This window comes from Pseudozyma flocculosa (genome assembly GCF_000417875.1).
Source record: "Pseudozyma flocculosa PF-1 unplaced genomic scaffold scaffold00026, whole genome shotgun sequence".
Classification (NCBI taxonomy): domain Eukaryota; kingdom Fungi; phylum Basidiomycota; class Ustilaginomycetes; order Ustilaginales; family Ustilaginaceae; genus Pseudozyma; species Pseudozyma flocculosa.
Window position 1 is genome coordinate 263,834 of NW_006920894.1, and position 20,781 is coordinate 284,614.

Consider the following 20,781-nt stretch of genomic DNA (forward strand, 5'->3'; position numbering starts at 1 on the left):
CGCAAACAGCGGGGCCACGCACGGTGGCCTGGCGAGCGCACAGCGGGCGAGCGGAGGCGGTACCGCTCGTCGGTGCACGCTGATTACCTTATCAGTGGTGGCTCCGCTGGTGATCCGAGAGTGGAGCGTGGTACCGCTACGGTATCACAACGTGGGCGCAGCGTGGAGGAGAGCGGGGCAGCATCCCGAGATACGGGACGGATCATGAAGCGGGCTCGGCCCTGAGCGCCTCAACGAGGCCGAGGCCACGCGCGGCATGCGATGCAGGCCTGGCAAGGCCGCCGATGGGTTCGGCACCGTCCCGATCCGAAGTTGCTCCGAGAGCCGAGACCGTACACGCGGGTCGAGGTCCAAGCACGAAAGACCAAACGTGGCTCGTCAGGCCAGCCTGGGGGGGGTTCGATGTGGTCTTCACCTGTCGTCCTGATGCAACATCGCTTCCGATTCGAGGATGCTCCTTGGTCCAGCGCCCTGGTGCCGCGCGACCCGGACAAACCCCTTGGCGCGACAAAGGGGCGCGGAAATTTTTTAACCGGTGCGTGCCGGCTAGGCACAGGGCGCCAGCCGGAGTTTTCTCTTGCCTTGGTGGGCCCGGGCTGGCCGGCCAAGTCCAAAGGCCAAGCAAAAGACGCGGCCCACTCAATTTCTCTTGGCCTTTCGTCCCAGCCAAGAATACAGTACTGCAGGTGTTCACCGCCACGCTCCGTCCGCTCAAAGAGGTGTGAAGGGCGTCACTACTGTAGTAAGCAGTCGTCCTGCGGAGCGCGGCTCGGCGGCGCGGCGGCGTGGCAGGCCTGGCGTAGCGTGGATTCGACGTGGCGTGAAGTTGTGCCTATCGTCTGCCCGTCAAGCAGGTCCAACGATCCACCGGCTGTACCTGCCTTGGTCTGCACCGGTTCCGGGACCGTACCTACGTGCTGTACGACACCTGCGCGATCTGGCCGCTGCTGCTGCTCGCTTTGTCCAGGCGGAGGCGCATGCGACGAAATTATTGTCCGACCGCAGCGCTCCGAGGGTCGAAGGTGGGAAAACTGCGCTTCGTCTCGAGGGCAGAGCGCGCAATTCCAGGCCAGGCCAGGTCAGGCGAGGCGGCGCCGCCAAACGTCGCCAACGATGTGCAGCCGTGTCTGAGTGACTGTTCGCAGCTCGGCGGGTTTGCCGAGGCGAGAGGCTGCCTTCCGCCATACCGGTAGCATGCTGCTCAATCGAGATGGGCATGGCACCGACTGCTCTTAGCTTGCTCGTTTTCTGCTCGCACCTGGTTGGCCACGGTCGCCTCTTGCGCCTGGCCAGGCAGCTGAGGATGCAGCCTCGTCGGCTGATGCCGCCCTCGCTTGACCGGCGATGCTCCCACCTCGCCCTGTCTGGTCACGAAGAGAGCCAGCAGTAGTGCGGCAGCATCGTCCCCCGTACCTACTCACCCACGGCCGCAGTAGCGTGCGACGGACGTCGGCCTCTCGGGGCCATGGCTCGCTGCCACGACCCGTCCCAGCTGGCCTCCTTGTCTTCGGCCTGGATGCATCCGCTCGCATGAACCTCTCGGGCCTACCACTTTGTCCGCTGGCAAAGAAGACGAGCCTCGTGACCGGCCAGGAGTGGCAGCTGTGTGCCCGTTCTTGTCAACGAGGGCTTGGCGGATCCGGCAATCCTACCCGTACCGGTACTTCGAAGAGTGCGGCCCGTTGGAAGGCGAGCACCTGTCTTTTCTGTGGCCAGCCAACCAGGAGCGTGGATCGGGGGTTCGGGCCGACGCTGGTTTGAGTCAAGAGGCGCCGGTGCCGTGTGCGCTGCATGGTGTTCGTACCGTGTGCACCGCGTTTGGTTTGCGCAGTGGTGCGGGACGACGACACGATGACCTCCCGTCGAGATCCTAGCTCCGATCGCGGCCTGCCCGGCCCTTTACCCGTCGCGTTTCGTCATCGCCTGCCAAGCGTCGTCGATGGTGCCGGACTGCGCTGACTTTTTCCCGCGGAATTTCAAGATTTTGCTCGCCAGCAGAGGAAGCCAGAGCGTATGTGGAGAGGCTTGATGGTCGCTTGACCTTGCCTGGTCGCCCCTCCACGTCCCGCCTGTATCCCTCGGCCGTAATTCGAAGGTCATCCGAAGGGGCGACGACGAGGACGAGGACGAGGACGAGGACGACGACGCCACGGATGCTGCTTGAGCCCGGCGCGAGTCGCGAGCATACTGTATCGTCTAGCGCCGAAATCGTCCCACGGCCGCATCGGTTCCTGCCGAGGACTGTCCATGCGCAGGCCGGCTGCGCCGTCGCCCCCGGGTGCAGTTGGCACAGGCGGCGGATATGCGCCAGGTTAGGCGGGCGTGGCAGCCAGGCAGTAGTGCCAGCCACACGACGACGAAGGCGGCGCGGGACGGAGGATTCCCCCCCCCTCGCACGCTTTTTTCGAAAAACGGGGAAAACCCCCGAGAAGCTGCATGCAGGAAGCTGAACCGGCCAGGCAGGGCGGCAGCACCGCAGCGTTTGACAGCTCTGGGGCCGCCACGCCCCGGCAAAGCAGGCAGAGGTTGAGCCGGGCGCCGGCGTGGGTACCGAGGGAGAATCGACGACAGCAGCTCGACCGAGGAAGCCAGAGAGAGAGTCTTGCCAGAGAGAGTCAGGCTGTGGTACCCTTTGACACTCAGCTCGAGGCTCATGGGTGGCTGGCGCAGGGTCAGGTCCAGTCGGCGCTGGCTTGCTTGTCTCCGAGAGACGGGACGGATGGCCAGCAGCCGCGCCACCAGCCTTTGTCGTCGGCACCAGCACGACCAGATGTGCCTCCCTCTGCTGCTGCTCTGACCCTCTTCCCCCTCCAGTCCCGTTGGTCGTCTGAAGATGAGAGGGCGCTGCCGTTGCAACCTGGCTTGCTTCCCATCAACCAGCACCCAATCAAGACCCAGCATCCGGTACCCTCTCCCGTCCGCCGCCGCCTCCCAGGTACGAAGAGCGACCACTGTCTGCACTCGCATCCTCGTGGCCGGTGCCCCACGGTCGTCTCCCCGCCCGTCTTTGCCTTCTCCTGCTTCTCACGGCTTCGAGCGCTTCCTCCTGCCAGCCAGCCGACCAACGACAGGCTCTGCCTCCGTCTCTGTCTTTGCCGCAAGCCTTAAAGTCCCTCGAGCCTGCTCATCGGGTCGCCCCGACCCGGCACTCCCTGTTTTTCACGCCAGGTCCGCCGCCACCCTCGTCCTTTCCTTCTTGCCCTCCTTGATTCCTACGGCCCCGTGACCGACCATCCGTCCTCTGGCGCCGACCAACGACCGACCTTTGCTCAAAAGGACTCGGAGGCAGAACCGCCCCTTCTCTCTCGCTCGTCGCGTCCCGTCGTTCTTATCACGTATCACCATCCGCTCCGGCCCGCCATCCGACAGGCATACCTCTGCTTCCTCTTTCCTCTTCTTCTCTCGAGGCATCGGCTCTCATCACCGCCCGACCCATCGCGATCGGAATGTCCCGACCGCACTCGCCCGCCCCCGGCGCTCAGCTGGCAGAGGATGTCGCTGTAGCAGTCCACCTCAACACCGACGGCGCAAGCACGCCAAACTCGCTCTCTGGAATGCACCTGCAGCTCCCGGAAAACCCTCGCTCGTCCGGCGACGCCTCTGACCCGGCCACGACCACATACGCCCTCGAGCCGGTCAACCCAAAGGAAAGGGTCACGGTCGACGTCGTCAAGGACGCAAAGTCCGGCAAGCACTACAAGGCCATCCCCGTCAAGAACCCGGCCTACTCGCTTGGCCACACCAAGGGCGCCCCCGCCGTCGCGCCGCTCCCGCCCAGGACGACGGGCCGAATCGGCCTCGGACACGCGCTGCCGACCAAGGAGCAGAACGACGCCTACAAGAAGGACAAGAAGCTTCGCTCCGGCAGGACCTCGGCGGGCACCCACACGCCTGAAAACTACATGTCGGACAGCTCGCGTCGGCCATCGATGGACGCCAACACGAGCGAGGGCCGCAACCTCTTGCTGCAGCAGCTGCGCGAGCTGATCCACGAGGAGGTCTCCCGCGCCAACTGGCACCACAGCGAGAGCGTCAAGCAGCACCTCGAGGAATCCAAGCAGGACCAGGTCGACCTGCTCGAGGAGGCCATCGCTAAGACCAAGGCGCAGGAAGATGAGAAGGCGGGCGACCTCGAAAAGACGGCCGACGTCGATGCGCCCAAGATGCTCATGACCGAGACCAAGGACGACAGCACCGTCAAGGGCAGCGACACGTCGGCCGTCGAGACCGTCGACCCGGAGTACGTCGAGCGCGGCGTCATCGAGAGGACGGGGACCGACGGCACCGACGGCGAGCTCGAGTTCCCCAACCCGTGGGCCAAGTTCAGGTACAAGATGCGCGAGCCGTTCGCCGAGTTCCTCGGAACCTTTATCCTCATGACGTTCGGTGACGGTATCAACAACCAGGTCTTTGTCTCGCAGATGCTCGACCCCAGCAGCCCCAAGGGAGAGTACCTCTCGGTGTCGTTCGGCTGGGGCGTCGGTGTGGCGCTCGGCGTCTGGGTGGCGGGCGGCATCTCCGGAGGCATGCTCAACCCGGCCGTCACCATCACGCTCGCCACGTTCCGCAAATTCCCCTGGAAGAAGGTGCCCATCTACATTGCCGCGCAGCTTCTCGGAAGCTTCTGCGGCGCGCTCTGCATCTACGGCCTCTACGTCAACCCGATCCGCATGGTCGACCCGCTGCAGACGGAAAAGACGGCGGCGCTCTTCACCACGTACCCGGCCGAGTTCCTGCGCACGCCGAGCACGCGCATGACGACGTTCTACAACGAAATCTACGCCTCGGCCGTGCTGCTCATCGTCATCCTGGCCATCGGAGACGCGTCCAACACGCCGCCGCCGGACGGCATGGCGCCCATCGCCTTGCTCTGGCTCGTGTGGGGTCTCGGCGCCACGCTTGGCTGGCAGACTGCGTACGCCGTCAACCCGGCCAGGGACTTGGGACCGCGCATCATGCTCTCGGTCGTCGGATACCCGTCCGAGATCCTCTGGACCTTTGACGCGTGGTACTGGCTCTGGGTGCCGACGCTCGCCACCATCGTCGGCGCCCTCATCGGCGCCTTTATCTACGACGGCCTCATGTACACGGGCGGCGAGTCGCCCCTCAACGCAAAGTGGCGCTTCAGCTCCACCCGCTTCGGCCGCGGATCCAAGAACAAGCTGCCCGCCGCCCTCTCCGAGGCGTGATGGCCGGTACCGCTCGTCGTTCTTCCCACCAACATTGCACTTCGTCTTCAACCCTTCTCGGTTTCGGCTGCCGCCGCCGCCTACAGGGCCAGGCCGAGCCGACTTCTCTGCCCAACCTCTTCTTTTTCGCCAAAAGTCAAGGGCCTGCCATACGAAAAAAACCTCTACCCTATCAATCGAAATAAGTCTCAACTAAGCTCGGTCCGCAGGCCGGAACATCCCTTGTCTCCTCGAGCTCAAGCCCAAAAACCCGTCTGGGCCATCCGTCTCTCTTCGTGCCCACTGCCTCTCTGCCCGTCTTATCGTCGATCGATTCGTCGTCATCGCTTCTGCATGCCTCCGTACCACCTTGCCTGCTCGTCCACCGTTGCTTTCCCTCCTCAGTCGTACCTTAGCAGCGCAGCGTATCCTTGCCCTCTGTATGATCCTGTACCACCTCGCCCACCTCCTTTCCTATGCCCCAACTACCTTGCAAACCGATCGCAAAGCGCTTCTAACATCCGCTCATCGACGTGCAAAACGTTTCGCCTGAAACCATCGACCGTTCGTGGATGCAAAATCGTGGTTCATGAGAGAGGAGAGGTATATCTTCGCCGCGGTCAAAAGAAGAGGCTTCTCCATTTGTGCTGCTACGACGATCGGATCGCGAACAAACGAATCATGGATACAACTACAGGCAGAAGGCACGGACGTCGGCATCGACGCGTGCTTCTGGGCGGGCGAGCGAGCCCGTCGATCCCCAACTTGTAGTCAGGGAGCGGTGAGGAGCCGGGCCCAGCCAGTCTAATCTTGACGAGGGAGAAGGTGTCAAAAGGGCAACAGAGACTCGATCGACGGAAGGATCGCGAACTAGGTGGCGCCAACGACGGAACGGACATGCTTGCTTTGTTGGGGTGCGAGGCGAGGACAGTGGTGCAAAGATGGACTCGGACCTTGTATCGGAACGATGCTGAGGTGCTGGCTGCAGAGAGGAGCGATGCACGTAGGACTTGTCGAGCGAGTAGACGGTGGAGGCCAGATAGGTTGAGCTGCTTGGGCTTTGCCCTAATCAGGACATCTGCCACTCGTTGCGGAGACTGGAGGCGCCCTGCTCAAACGCCCAGCCGGCGCTGTAGTCGGCGTCGATGGCAAACTCGTCGTAGCGGTGCTTGCGCCGCAGCGATGGCTTGGCCGACAGCGACGATCTCCGCGCGGGGCCCGTTGCCGTGCCTTTGGCCTGAGCGGGGAAGGCGCTGTGCGTGAGGTCGCTCGCGATCGAGCTGAAGATGGTGCTGCTATTGCGTCGACGACTGCTGGTCCCGTCGCTGCGGCTGCGAGGATGTTGTGCCTGGAACGGTTCGGGGGCATCGCCAAGCGGAGGCCTCGAGAGCAACGTTGGCGACGTCGGCGGCGACTCGAGGGTCGGCGCCGGCGGTTCAGTCTCGTCGAGGATGGGGGACGAGGGCATACTGACGGACCGATGCTTCTTCGAGATGTCGAGCGCCGTGTCCAGCTTGAGCGACTTTGAGAACCCGAAGCGATCCTTGCCGCTATCCGGGAGCGTGCACGCTCGTTGCTTGGCAAAGTCGCTGGGCCCGCCACGGCGCGGAATGAATCCGAGATGCGTCCAGCCTTGACTGAGCTGCCGGCCGCGCGCAGATGATGAAGAGGGCATCGACTGCTGCTGCCCGCGCTGTTCAGCCTCGTCCCGTGATGCGGTTAGTGTGACGTCTTCGGCGGTGGACGTCGCGGCCTCGTCTCTTGTGCTCTCGGCCTCCAGCTTCTGGCAAAGCAGGCTCGTGTCGAGCGAGAGATCCGGCTTGACGCCCTCGCAGTCGACGTCCATGGCGCACGCGGGAGGCGTCGAGTGTCCAGGCGTCGTCGCTGCCGAGTCGGCCGAGTCTCGGCGTGAAAAGATGGACAACGTCTCCGACTCGCCGCAAAGGGAGCCATCGTCGGCGCAGTCGTCTTCGTGGGTCGAGCAGTCGGGCAAGGGTGAGGGCGGAGGCGAGTCAACGACTTCGACCTCGTCTGAGGCGTCAGATGGAGCCAGAGGTGTTGGCGCCGGCTCTTCGAGGATGACCTCAGCCTCTTCCGACGATGCGGCGCAGCTGCCTTCGGGAGCGTCGCCGAGTTGTGAGGCGCACTTGTTTTCGCCAGCAGGGCAAGCGACATTTCCGACTGAAGCGGGAGCAGGCGGACGAGACTCAAACATCTCTGAGAAGCGGTAGCCTGGAGGGCCGTTGCGCCTTCGGCCGATGGAGTCGCCCTCGCGGCTGTAGATGGTGTGAACGGGGTAGGCGTAGGTGCCGTTCCAGTAGAGGCCGCCGGCGTCCCAGCTGAGCTCCTCGGTCTTGACGGGGACAAAGAGGACAGCCTTGTCATATGTCTGTTCTGGGATGGGCTCCGAGTAGCGCGGCCGTTCCGGTGCCCTGGTGATGACAATCTTGGGGATGGTGAAGTTGTGCGACGGCTTTGTTTCGCCGGCCTCCATGGCTGGCGGCTCGCACTCGAGACGAGCTGCTTCGTTGGCTGCAGAGTCGACGAACATGTTGGCAGATGTCGATGTCGGTGTGAATGGAAGAGAGTGAAGCTGCGCGAGTTGGTTGCGGAGTCGTAGCGAGGCTGGGTCGTGTCGAGTCTCGGCGGAACGATGCTACGGCGGCGGAGGTCGACACAAAGTGCGATTGACGAGATGGCGAAGAGCTTTCAAGACAGGCGATGCGGGTATCAACTAGTCTGCCAGATGGGGGGCAAGCCAGCTGCCCTCGTAGTCTGAGCGAGAAGGGTATGGATAGCGGCGGTGCGGCGAGAGGAGGAGAGGCGAGGCGAGTTGAGACTGACGGCGTCGATTGTGGCGGTGGCGGTGGAGACGTCCCTTTGGCGCGGAGCGGCGGTGAATGCGCTTCGTCGCGTTGTGAAGTCGCAGGTTGAGCGGGTGTTGATCTAGGGTTGCTGCGATAAGGGCATGGTCACTGTGAGGACGATGGAGTGTCTAGCGAAGGAGGGTGGCGGCGTTGTTGACGACAAGGGTGGCCTTTGTTTTTGAGGGTGCGGGCGCAAGAGCGGCGGGTGATCCGAAAGAGAGAGGCTGGACGGATGCACAGACGAGTGCAGGTGCTGTACGGTCCCCGTGTGATGATGGCAGAGGGGACGAGAGCGATGGAGTGGTCCTGGTCCCCACTCTGCGGATTAGGGTGTCACGGCGGCGCTTAGCGGCGTAGCATTTGGCTAACGGAAGCAGGCTCCTGAGCGATGGGGCGGCCGATGATGCTGCTGTAGCCTAGCTGGCCTGGAGCTTGATCTTGACCAAGCACAACAAACGGGAGGCCGACCGATAGGCTAGGGCACGTACAGTACGAACGGGGCGCCGCCGGTGACGAGGGGCCTGGGGAAAGGGCCGAAATGAGGGGCGTGAACACGCCGAGGGCGGCGGCGGCGGCGGCGACGACGACGACGACGACCACACGGCGGCGGGGTGCAGGGGACAGGAGACGAGAGGAGCAGCGGCGTGCAGGACAAAGGCTTGGTGGGCACCCGACGACGACAGGTTGGCAGGCCGGTGCGCGTCAAGGTGCATCTCTGCGCAGTTGACGCCCGCCCAAGAGCACGCACGCACGCACGCACCGCAAGGCTTGGGGTGCCAACGCAAAACTTCCGAGCCCAGGCCCCTGGTCCCTGGTTCCGTCATGCGCTTGCCAATCCCTACGCAAATTGCAGGCCCAGCAACGCCCTCGCCCCAGCCTCTTGCTCTCAGTGCCCGCGGAAGGAAAGGAAAGGCAAGGCGGTGGGTTGGAAGTGGTCTTGATTGCACGCCCCGACGGCACAAAGGGCCCGCCCTCGACTTGGCTTCGTCTGGCCCGTCCACAGCTAGACATGGATCTGGCAGGCGTGCTTTCTTCGCGCTCGAGCAGAGAGATAGAGATAGTCTCGATGTGGGCGCAGCGTGTTTGGTCGCCTTGGCAACCAGCCTCTGCCTTGACAGTTCGGAGGGTGGCAAAGCGCGCAAAAAAAGAGGGACCGACCCCCCGTTTCGGTCCTGCGCAGCACCCTGGCGGGTCGGCCCGACCCTCTGTGGCAGGCGGGGGAGAAGCAGCGACCGCGCGTTGTTGCTTGGCGTCGAAGATGGAGACGGCCGACCGCAAGGGGGTGCCGCCTTAACCTGACGCTCCAAAGAGGGAGAAGAAAAAAACATCCCGATTCCGAAGCAAATTATGCCGGACGAAAGCTCGTCTGGCGGCGTCCCGACCGTGCCTTGACGACGCTACGGCGTCAGCGTCATCTCGTACGGCGGAGGCGGCTGGCTTGATCGGATTATTCGTTAGCGACCACCACCTCTCTTGCTTGATCTACGGCGCTCGAGATGGTCCTCAGCCCGCTCCTCTTTCGCCCTCTAGCGGCTCGTTGGGCACCCACAGTGGGTATATCGTGTCTCGGAAAGGCGAGGGCCAGGTGCTACCGCCTGGCGGTGTCATTCGGTATGGATGGATCGCGAGGCGCGAGAGGGGAGCCGCGCCGCACGGCTGGGGGGTCGGAGCGATAGTGCCAAGCAGGGAGGATGAACGGCCCATGCGCCTCGCTTCAGGCACCAAGCGAGCAGGCAGCTGAACGGGCAAGGCACGGCCTGGCAGGAAGCATGCGCTGGCCTCACCCGGTCCCCAAAGGATCCCGCAAGCAGGAAGCAGGATGACGGCGGAAAGGTCCCACTTTATCGAGCCAGCGTCTCGCTTGGTCCCGGCGTGTCCCGTCGATCACGACGGGCCCCCGGCGCAGGCGCCTGCGCGGTTCAGGTGAGGTTTAGCCGCTCGCCCAGCCAGGCGTGGTTGGAGGCCGGCGGCCATCCGGCGAGCCCGACCATCGGATGGACCATGTCTCGTCGAGCCACACAGCGAGCGCCCCGCGACCGACGACCACCGGGCGGCTCCATCCGGACGCTCGACGAGCGGAGTTTGAGATCCACCCCGACGGGGCGTCGGCGCTGCTGTTTGTATCTCACAGCCCCATCCCGCAAGCAGGCAGGTACGGGCCGATGGACCTGCCTCTCTGTACAGAGATTCAGGCGGCGACCAAAACCTCCCTATTCCTCCTTAACGAAGGCCTCGAAGCGGCGAGCGTCGGTCGAGAAGCCACAGCATGCTGGATGGAAACGTCGCTTCGCCAAGCGCGAGCGATCGTCACCGCCTGCTTCCCCGTTTTCGAGTCTTTAAAGTGAAGCGTGAAAGGAACCGCCTTGTCGTCGATGGGCGGCTACCATGCTCGCTACCGGCGGCGTTTGCGGCTCAGCTTCTCTATCCGCCTGGCCTGTACTCCACGGACCAAGGACCATCCGTCACGCTTACCCGCACCATGCTACACACATCGTACGCTAGAATCGCAGAAAATTTGCACGACAAGAATCACTTGCCTGCCTAGCCGCTCCTTCCTGAGATTCTCGACGTCTCGTCGCTCTTCATCGACGAGGATGGTTCGGTAGCGAAAATTCGATGACGACGTTCCCCGCCTGTCGTTTGCCAACTTAGGACTCTTCGGTGCCTTCTTTCGCGTGGCCCTCTTTCCCGTTGCTGTTTTTGGTCGTCGTCGTCGTCGTCTCGGATGGGGAAGGGCAAGGCCGGCGGTCTGACAACTGGTGCGGTCTGAGGCGGCTTTTGCACCGGTCTCGCACGTCGTCCTCCACAATCTACTCGTTGCTTGGCCAAGCGTTCGTCAGCGGCCCCCTCGCCCCTCTTGTCGACTTGGGCCCCGTGTACGCTCAGCCCGGCCGCACTCACGACCGAACAGCTGGAGCAAGTGAGGTCAGATCGGGCTTCGCTTCACTCGTTCGCTTCTTTACCGTACCACCGTAACGTCTTGGCACCTTCTCTCGGCGAATGAAACGAGAGAAAAAGGATGACGACGGAGCGGCGTCGTGCGGACATGGCTGGCATCGACCGGCGGCGGGACCTTTGGTGGGAAAGCACAGGCCGGGGCCATATGGACGAGCATCAAGGGTGAAAGGATGACAACCAACATGTCGATCCCCGTCCAACCGTCCTTACCCTACCAACCAAATCAACCAAGCGTTTTCCTGCCTGGCCAGGCCTGCTCGCTGGCTGGCTTACCCGATCATCGTATCCCGAGGCATCAGCTGTCCTTCGCCTCGCCGTGCCCACGCACCCGCCCCCGCCCGCCTCCGGTCCGATGGTCATCTCGTTCATCCTTTCTCGGTACCACAGTAGTCGCCTTTTCTCTCTAGACGAACTCTCTCGTCAAGACGGTGGCGAAAGACAACGTGACTGGCCCGTTACCGTACGCGACTTCGTCACCTTGTGCCTCGTTCCCCCTCTTGTCACACGATATGAACAGGACCCAGCGGCTCTGGCCTCATTTCTTAGCTAAAAGACGCTGTGGAGACCAACCTTTGCTCCATCATCGCTCAAGGGAGCGCATGGGGCGATAAAGACGAGATCCCGTCCCTTTGGACGGCGACGAATAGCGGAGGCGCCATGACGCAAGTCGCTCCCTTCCCTCGTGGAGCCCTCAGGAACCGAGGACTAGCTTGAACCTCCGCACAGCCGCACGACGAGGACCCTGCAGGGCAGCCAGCCCCAAACGACGGCCTGGCCCCGCCCGCTCTCGGTGCCGAGAAAATGATCCCAACTACGCCCCTCCCTGCTCCTCGAGTGCCTCTACTCGTGCCACTTTCGTCGGTCAGCACAACCCTTTTATCATGTGACGATTCCGAACGACAATAGGTTGGACGTGCTTGTTGGGCGGCCATCCGCATGATGGGAGGCTGGTATGAAAAAGGACTGTGAAAGGAGAAGCCACAATAGAGGCGGAGAGGCGGAGGAATGGATCGCGAGATGAAGAGGACCTCGACAGATTGGCAACGCACGTTTGGCCACCGACGCCGCGCGCGCGCGTAGACAGATTGGAGGAGTTCCGGGAGGAGTTCCGAGAGGCGACGCCTCAAACCGAGGCCGTGACATAGCTGCCCCGCTTGAGTACGCACTCGACCGTCTTGCCGTACCTCTCCAGCCCGTCGCTTTCAACGGCGTCCGACCCGTCCCCCTGGTCATCGTCGTCTTCGTCATCCTTGGACAATGGTCGGCCTTTCGACGACGACGTCTGATGGTCAGCGATGGCGCCAGCCTGGAAACACCTCCATCGGAGAGGGCTCGGCGCGAGGGGCGCGTGCGCAAGCAACTTGGACCGCGCAGCTGCGAGCTCCTTGTCGAGATCCCTGGCCGTGACTGCGCATCGCGTCCGTCGTGTCGATGCAGCCCAAGAGGGGAAAAAAGAGGGGACCAGAGTCAGCTCGTCAGCCTTGCTTGTTCTGGTGCTCGGCAGGGCTCGGCTCACAATCTTGCAAGGAGGCCAGGTGCGCCATCAAGGGCTCGACCGTCGACCAAGTCACTCACGCGGGTTGCGCGGAGCCGAATTTGCCGGGGCCTGGCGCGGTGCCATCGACGAGCGCCGTCGCTAGCATCGCAAAGAAGAGATGGGGGATGCGGGCGAGTCGAGGCGGAACGTAGTCAGAACAGAGGGCCTTGGTCCCTTGAGCGCCCTCTCAACAAGCGCGCTGGTCGCGACTCACCTTCTGGAAGATGGCCTCCTTCCCGACTTCGACAATGTAAGGCTCTTCGTCGACCCTGCGGCCTTCTTCAAGGCACTTGACGACCCAGCTGATCCCGACAATCAGCGGCTTTGGCTCCGGCAGCGCGCGGTACGAATGCAGCGTGCTCGGGCGGCCGCTCTTGTAGACGATGTGGGTGAGCTGACGTTCACCGAAGCGCACGAGGACCTTGGCGCCGGCGTTCTTGAGCATCTCGACCCAGCATGCCGACGCATCCTCGCCATCCTGGTCCCGCACGTCGACCAACACCGTCAGGCCGCGGAGGAAGCGGGCTCTTGCACGATCCGCCTTGCCGCTGTGCGCAGATACGTCCGCATCGACCGCACCCCCGCCGCCGCCGATGATCAAGCCCGAGGAAATATTGCCCACCGACTTGTCTCCGGCGTCGCCAGCGTCCTCGCGCTTGGTAGGGACGTACGTGTACATCGAGCGTCGCCGGGCTGCTTTCGCCGCCTTCTTTGCCTCCTCTGCCGCCTTTGGATCGCTGGTGGCTGAAGCGTCGGCGGCCAGTGCGAACGACGAGTCAGTCAGCCCACTACCCTGCGTCGAAGGCTCCCGTTTGAGCGAGCCCATCGACTGGTTCGCGCCAAACGAGATGATCGAATGCATCGATCGGCGGCGGGCAGCCTTGAGCGCAGCCTTGCGCTTCGCCTCGGCTTCGGCCGCTGCAGCCTTGTCGTCCTGCGGCGCCAGGCTCGTCTCGGTCTGTGAGGACACCAGCGACGCGGCGTGCCTCGCGCTGGACGTGGTCCGAGCCGAGTCGAAGCTGTGGGAGCTGTCGGCGTCACTCTCCGACTGACCCCCGCGCGCTTGGGACATGGTCCTCGACTTCAACAGGAAGCTCGACGGCTTCTTGAACACGCCGTCGCTCTCCACCTCTCGCCGCTGCTTGTCACTATCGACGGCGGCACTGGCGCGCACCTCGTGACTCGAGGCGCCGTTCTGCACCTTGCTTGGCGAGAGGACCCATGGCCGATTGTCGCCGAGCGTGCGCTTGGGAGGCGACGCCTTGACGTCCCGCTGCTCCTGCTTGGGCACGGCGGAGGCGGTGCGGCGGTGAGAATGCGCGCTGAGCTTGGCGAGCGACGCCTCGAGGCTGGCCAGGGCATTTGAGGTCTCGGTGGACAGCGTCTGCTTGACGTCGACCTGTGAGGTCGTCGGCTTGACGGTGGCAGAAGAGTCGGCCGACCCGCCCGAAGAAGGATCGCTGCCGGTCGAGGGCCTGTTTCCCAACCGCCGGCGAGAGTGACTGGTAGGCAGAGGGCCTGGTGTCAAGACATACTCGTCCTCATCTTCGCCTTCATCCGCCGCCTCCTGCTTGACCTCGCCCCGCGCTGCCGCTCCCGCCGCCTCGTCTTGTGTCTCAGCCTCGTGCAGGAACATGCCGCGCCTGGCCTTGCCCGGAGAGGGCCTCAACTTGGCCAGATCAATGGGTCTGCGAGACGGGGACCGATTGAAAATGTCCGGACCGCTTGCTGCCGCAGCCTTCAAGGGCGACACGCGCGAGGCCGGTGGCTGCGCCGTGCCCTGTTCGCGGTATTGCATGGCCGCCTCGCTCCGGCCCTGCGCATGCCTGTCTGCCTTGCTCGCTGCGGCGTCTCTGGGTCTCATGGCCCCGTCTGACGTCTGTGCCTCCGACATCTGTTCAGGCTGCAGGGCTCTTGCACTCTTGAAGATGTGGGATCGGGACGTCGAGGTGCCGGTGCCAGCCCTGCGCTCATCGGTTGCCCTGATCGACTCGCTCGACGTCGAGGGGGACATGGTAGAGTGCGGTCGCTTCGCCAAGTCGTGCTGTGCGTTTTTCAAGTCGGTGCTCCGAGCAGTTCCGTGCACCTTGAAAGGGTTTGGCACGGTGAGGGGCTTGGTCGGGCTCGTCGGTCGAACGGACCGGACAGGCTTCGTAGGGGACCTGCTCGTGCCCGGCGCGACTCGGTCAACTCGCCGATCGATGGCAGCCGAGGTCTGCCTTGGATGCTGGTCGCCCAGATTGTGGCTTGCCCGAGAGCGCGGCAGTCCGAGATCGGCTCGCTGAGCGTCATGCGACGACTGTGCGGCGCGCGTGTCGATCGCTGGAGAGTTGTTGACCACCAGGCTACGATCCAGCTCAAACTCAAAGTCGTCGAGCCGCCCCTTGCGCGGGCTCTCCATCCTCGGCTGCTGCGTGCGAGCGATGCGCGGAGAGTCCGGACCGAATTCATACGTAGCTGCCTGTCTGGCTGCGCCGAGCTTCTGCGGCGAACGAGGAGCGTAGGTCTGCGGAGGGGGAGCACGGCGCACGGCTTCCTGACGACGTTCGTCGACATCGAGCGCAGCCTGCCTGCCGAGAAGAGAGTTTTTCAGAGCTTGTTTGCGGGGGTCAGTTTCAGTGTCCGAGAGACCGTCGGACAGCTCGAGGTCCTCGTGCCTCTCGGCCGTGGTGCTGACGGCTGTGCGGTGGCCGCGCGAGCCGGCCTGGTTGGACCAGTAGTCTGCGGCCGATTCGGTGGGCGCGGCAATCCGAGCCATGGAACGCGTCTGCCGCATGGGCTGGTGGGCGACGGAGCGCAGCACGCCGTTTCTGCGCTTCGGAGGGGAGGCCATCGCGAGGTCGCTCAAGTTGTGCAGGCCGAGAATCTGTGCACCGCTCGTGGATCGGCCAGTGGCAAGCCGAGGTTGTGATGGGTCTGTAGAGTAGATGGAGGCGGGAATATGTGCTAGGGGCCAAACGTGGGGGAGTGGTTGGTGATCCGGGAAGGAAATGACGAGTGCGGGAAGCGTTGTGGTATCAAAGGGAATGCATGCCGGACGCGTTGGGGCGGAAAAGGTAGAGCGGAAGCCTTGGCGCTACCTGCTGAGCGGACACGGGCGGGTATGTGGTCGATGCCGGACGGGTGGTGGTGTCGAATCTGGTCTGAGACGTGGCAAAGGCGGGAGGAGGGACAATGCTGCGGAGGGAGGGAGAGGCCTTTTGATCAACGTCGTAGTGGGTGTTGTAGCATCCGAGGCAACACGCGGAGGGTTATCGCACCCCGGCCGTGGGGAGGAGGAGTCGAGGATGTGATGAAGTGGGATGAAAGGTTGAGCCACAGGCTTTGTCGTCGCTGCCGCGGTCGTCGTCGTCGTCGTCGCTGGGTAGGTGTCAGGGTGGGGCGGGGTCAAGAGCTTGACGGTGGCGAGCCAGAGGAGGGAGAGTAGTGTGTGTGGTGATGGTCGCTGGACGACGGCGAGCAGGGCGGGTGACGACGGATCCCCAAATACCGGCGGTTGGCAAGCTGCTGCACCCTCGCCCGCCAGTCGAGTTGGGCGCGTTCCAGCTTGCCTGCCTGCCTGCCTGTTGCTCGTCTGCGGCCTCGCTGAGCGCCTTTTTCCTCTTTTCTGGCCCCGCCGACCCGCCGCTGTTGGACTCGGCGCGCTGGCTTTGTTGGGCTGGACTGGGTCACGTGCTCGGCGGCGAGATTTTAGCCATGGCTCGCGAAGTGCTTTTTGTGGCAGCTCACGGATCCAGCTATGCTCAGCCATCTCACCTTCGTTCAGAGACACGATCTGCTCGATGAGCACGCATGATAGCCGATCGTATGGCTGGTCTACGATGCAACAGGGCAGAGCAGAGCAGAGCAGAGCAGAGCAGAGCAGAGCAGAGCAAAGCAGAGCAGAGGCAGGCCCAGGCCAGGCTTGGCTTGGGGCCGTCGGGTCGCAGAGCGGAGCCGGAGCCGCGAGCCGCTGGCTTCTATTTTCCCTTTTCCGACTCCCGCTTCGAGTCCCCAGGTTCGCCGGCATCTTCGGGACGGACCCTTGGCCCCACGCGAGCATGCAGCTGCTTGGCTTCTTCTTCGCAGCCACCGTCGACTCCCGCGCCTGCCCGCCCGCCTTCCGAGTGCCGGGCGTCCGGGGCCGACCATCCATCCATCCATCCTCCATCTGGTCGCGCCGCTACTCGCCGGATGGGTGTCCCTCGTCAAGGGCGAGCTAGTCGACGAAGGGTGATTGCTTTGCCAGCCGGCGCACGCACGCCTCCGTCCGTGCATGGCCCCGTCGCTGCCAAGCAAGGCCATCAGCGGCTAGCTAAAAAGGGGCCTTTGGTACGTATGGTGCGGTTTGCTGGCGTCGAGTCTCGAATCTTGATGCAAGGGAGGCCGGTCGGAAGGAAGGGTCGAGGCGAGAAGTCCTCCTAAAGGGGCGTTGGTCACGACCGGGCCAACGTCGGCGATCAGCTCTCTGACTGACCGTAGACAGGTGGAGCGAGAGGAGGACGGCCGAGACGACGTCGGCCGACGTTCCAGGCGGCCTCGGCGACTCTCCGCTGGCAGACCATCCTCGCCGCCTGTTGCTCTCTCCGCACGAAAAGCGTCGGGCGGGAGCCACGCTTTCGGCATGCTCCGTCTCGCTCCTCTGCTCCCTCTCGGTCAGGCACGTCGATACTACTACTTCTGCGGATGCTCATCCGGCAGCCGGGTGGCCGCGCCCGCGGCAGGCGCTCGCTTCCTCGCCAGGCGGAGTCTCGCTGACGACACCGTGACGAGGCGGCGTGCTCTTTCTCTCTATCTCCTCTGGCCCCCTGAAAAGTCGCGCTTGCCGTGTGAACCATCCGCTCCCGGCCACCGAAGCGCCAGGTCGACTGCGTCCTTTGCTGAGCCTGCAGACGATAGCATCCACTTCTCGCATGTCGGCGAACCAGGCGCAGTCTTGGCGCTTCGGACTAAGTCGAGAAAGTGGGCAGAGAGCAGACTCCCGGGGGAGTCTTGGTCGAAGTCGGGGCGACACCGAGGCGGGCCCGGGGCTTCCGTGCGGGACGGCCGCGAGCGAATTTCCCGGCAGGCCGCCCGCCCGCCAGCGAGCCAGCGGCGGCGGGAGCATGAACCTTTTTGCCAAGTGTGGCTGGCCTGGCCGCTCCGCCAAAGCCCGGACGAGCGGCGGATGGACGGAAGGGCGCTTCAGACGGAGCGGATGGGGCAGGCTGGCTGGCTGGCTTGGATGGATGGATGGATGGATGAACCCGACGACGACGACCACCAGGGCCACGACCTCCTCCTCCTCCTCCTCACCCATCCACCGGCCCTCCCTGCCACCTGGCTCGTGTCTTGTGTAGCCACCGCTGTCCGCCCTCCTCGCCTGGGCCCGACCCTTCCATCCGACTAGGCCAGCACCGCAGCGGGCGCTCCACCGTCACCTAGCGACAAGGAAGCAGCTACACTGGTTAGCAGCAGCTCTGTCGGACTTGCCGCTGCACGGACGCAGAGACCCCCCTTTCTTTTCCCCGGCAGAGGGCAGCGGATGCAAAGGGGCGGACGGCGTAGCGCTGGCAAGACGACCCACACGCCTGCCCCTTGACGACCACCACCCGACGACACTCACCAGAGCCAGAGCCAGAGCCCTCGGCATCATCCCGACGGTCGCATCCAGGGTCCGGGGCCACCTTGATCTCTGCGCCGCAGAAGTCCCACCGGCTACGCCACGCCTATACGCCATACGCCATACGACCGCTGGAACCATCCGCCCCGGCCAGCATCCGCCCTAGCATCCGTCTGCTGAACCTGCCCCACCGAGGCCCCTCGCTCTTGCGACGCCCACGCAGGCATCCGTTGAGGCCGAGCAGCCCGACCATCGGTCCTCTTCGGCAGGACCGAAACGGCGAGACTCCAGCACCCTCGTTCGCTCTCCGCAATGGCAGGCTACGCTTACGGCGGTGCAGGTGCCAGCTCATCGGCGAGCCGGCGTCCGGCTAGGGCCGACACGCTCGACCTCAAGCAGAAGCTGGCCGTCGCCCTGGGCGAAAACGGCACAAAGTACTGGCAGACGTTTGTCCAGTTCTGCAAGGGCGCCATCGACCGGTCCGAGTTCGAGGAGCTGGCGCAAAAGTGCCTCAAGTCGGAGCATGGTGAGTCGCCCGCACGGCCATCGGCCCCTGTGCTGGCCCTTACCCATCCCATCCGCTCCTTGGAGGTGAGGTCGGTTGTGCTGACCATCCTTCCGGCCCCATCCACTCGCCATCGCCCAATCCTTGCGCCGCAGTCCACCTCCACAACTCGCTCATCCTCGGCATCCTCTACAACGCTAGCGCCGATGTGCCCGGACCTTCGTCTGGTAGGCGCGGTGGCAGGACGCGGGTGCGGAGGAGGCTACCCGACGGCACCATCCTCTCCGACGACGAGACCGACGACGAGGAGCCGAGCAAGAAGCGCCTGCGTGCTCTCGTCGCCGGCCTGCCCAAAAAGGAGCGGATGCGGCTCAAGAACCTCGAGCGAGCGGGCAAGCTGGGAACCAACTCGGCCGGCGGCGCGCTGGGCCTCGGGTGGGCTGGCTCGGCCGCCGACTTGCTGGAAAAGAAGCGAAAGGAAGAGGAAAAGCGCAAGGTGGTGGAGGACCGCCGCAAGGTGAGGGAGGTCAAGAGCGCCATCGGGGCCCGCGATTGGAAGGGCCAGACGCTGCAGTCTGCCAACCACCTCGATGCGGTCCGGGGCAAGCTGTCTCTGTGTGAGTGGATCGTGGACATCCTGACCTTCGGCTTTCCGGAAGTCGTTGCGAGAGAGCCAGGCTGAACGAGATCCGTGGACTGTCGGCCCCACAACGCACGCAGCCACGCAACAAGCCGTTGCACGGGCGATGCTGGCACCGCTCTGCGTCGAGTCAAAGCACCTTCCAGACCTCGATGGCATCCGCGATCGCATGACGCTGTTGGCCGTCGAGTCGGGGATGCCCGGCGGCGTTCAACCCCAGGCAGCAGCCATGGTGCTGTCCGCCCTGCAGGTGAGTTTGCTCCAGCCGCGACCGAGGGGCGTCCTTCTTGCGCAGCAGTCCCGCTCAAGTGCCGCTCTATTTATGCGTCATGGCCGGCCCTGTCCGTCTTCTTGCAGGACCACCTCCACAACGTCGCCACCAGCATCATCACCAAGATCCGAGCGAATCGTCCCAACGGCATCAGGACGATTGATCCGCAGCTGCCTGCGTCGCTGTCGCCGGTGAAGAACGCCGCATACGGGCGCGGAGCCTACACGACGTCGCCGGCGCACACCTCGATGGAGCTTGACGACAGCGCGGCGCCCTCGGAGCAGAACAGCCCGACCCGGCAACTGCGCGGCCTGCACTCGGATCTGTCGTCCCGCGCCAGCACGTCTGGCGTCGGCACATCGTTTGCAGACTCGTCGATGCTCTCGCTGGCCAGCACCGCCCCGACGAGCCTCACCGGTCCATCTTCGCCCTCGGTGCGCGACGGCGACAGTTCGCAGCTGCACGACTCCTCTTTCACCGCCAGCCAGGATGACGACGATGACGACCATCACCGGCAGGCCAACGGGATATCCGCCAAGAAGTCGCATCTGCACGCGCTCTCGTCGTCGTCTGCGCCGTCGACGCCCGTCGAGAACGGCACGGGTCGCCTGACGCTCGCCGACATGTCCTTCCTGCTGGAGCTGGCTCCGCACAGCGTCGTCGAACCCATGGGCCAGGGGACGCAGGAGCGCTTGCTTGCGCCCGACTGGGACGAGGACGCCATCCTGGCTTCGGCGGGCGACTACGATCGCCTGGTGGTGGAGACGGCCAAGCGGGCTGCCACGACCAAGATCTCGGACATCGGAGGCGAGGGCAAGGAGGCGGCCATGTCGTCTGGCGTGCGCGGGCGGTTTGTGATCGACCAGTCCGCCCCGCTGCGCCTCCTCGACCGCAAGGGGCTCGCCGAGAGCGCGGTGCGGCCGACAAAGAGTGGACTGTCGCTCTCCGGCACCAACGGCGCCGCCGCCGCCACGTCGGGCCTCTTCAAGGACAGCGCCGCAGGAAAGGGAGCGGGCGCGATAGGCGTGCTGCACGACGTCAACGGCCGCAAGTCGGCGAATAGAGACGCGCCGTCAGCATCGGCCGCGGCTGCTCTGGCGGCAGCCAAGGGTCGAGAGGAGCTCTGGGACGTTGTCGACCCCGTGGCGCTGTTTGAGTCGCTGTGCGAGTAGGGCCTGGATGGCGGCGACGGTCAATATCACGTTAGCAGAAGGTCACTCTGCCTTAGTTCTCTTCTAGCTCTCTACCCATAGG

General features: G+C 64.2%; 4 protein-coding genes across 4 annotated transcripts; 2 read left to right on the plus strand and 2 right to left on the minus strand.

Moving 5' to 3' along the window:
* Nucleotides 1-3,446: 3,446 nt before the first annotated feature.
* On the plus strand, nucleotides 3,447-5,189 carry PFL1_06461 (uncharacterized protein; the record flags this gene model as incomplete). The annotated part of the gene is made up of 1 exon (XM_007884002.1): nucleotides 3,447-5,189. One exon carries the CDS (start codon nucleotides 3,447-3,449, stop codon nucleotides 5,187-5,189), a length of 1,743 nt encoding a protein of 580 aa, XP_007882193.1.
* Nucleotides 5,190-6,237: 1,048 nt separating this feature from the next.
* On the minus strand, nucleotides 6,238-7,719 carry PFL1_06462 (uncharacterized protein; the record flags this gene model as incomplete). Its single annotated transcript, XM_007884003.1, has 1 exon — nucleotides 6,238-7,719. One exon carries the CDS (start codon nucleotides 7,717-7,719, stop codon nucleotides 6,238-6,240), a length of 1,482 nt encoding a protein of 493 aa, XP_007882194.1.
* Nucleotides 7,720-12,560: 4,841 nt separating this feature from the next.
* On the minus strand, nucleotides 12,561-15,363 carry PFL1_06463 (uncharacterized protein; the record flags this gene model as incomplete). The annotated part of the gene is made up of 2 exons (XM_007884004.1): nucleotides 12,561-12,629; nucleotides 12,745-15,363. 2 exons carry the CDS (start codon nucleotides 15,361-15,363, stop codon nucleotides 12,561-12,563), a joined length of 2,688 nt encoding a protein of 895 aa, XP_007882195.1.
* Nucleotides 15,364-18,423: 3,060 nt separating this feature from the next.
* PFL1_06464 (uncharacterized protein) lies at nucleotides 18,424-20,699 on the plus strand (the record flags this gene model as incomplete). The annotated part of the gene is made up of 4 exons (XM_007884005.1): nucleotides 18,424-18,637; nucleotides 18,772-19,233; nucleotides 19,337-19,506; nucleotides 19,614-20,699. 4 exons carry the CDS (start codon nucleotides 18,424-18,426, stop codon nucleotides 20,697-20,699), a joined length of 1,932 nt encoding a protein of 643 aa, XP_007882196.1.
* Nucleotides 20,700-20,781: the final 82 nt, after the last annotated feature.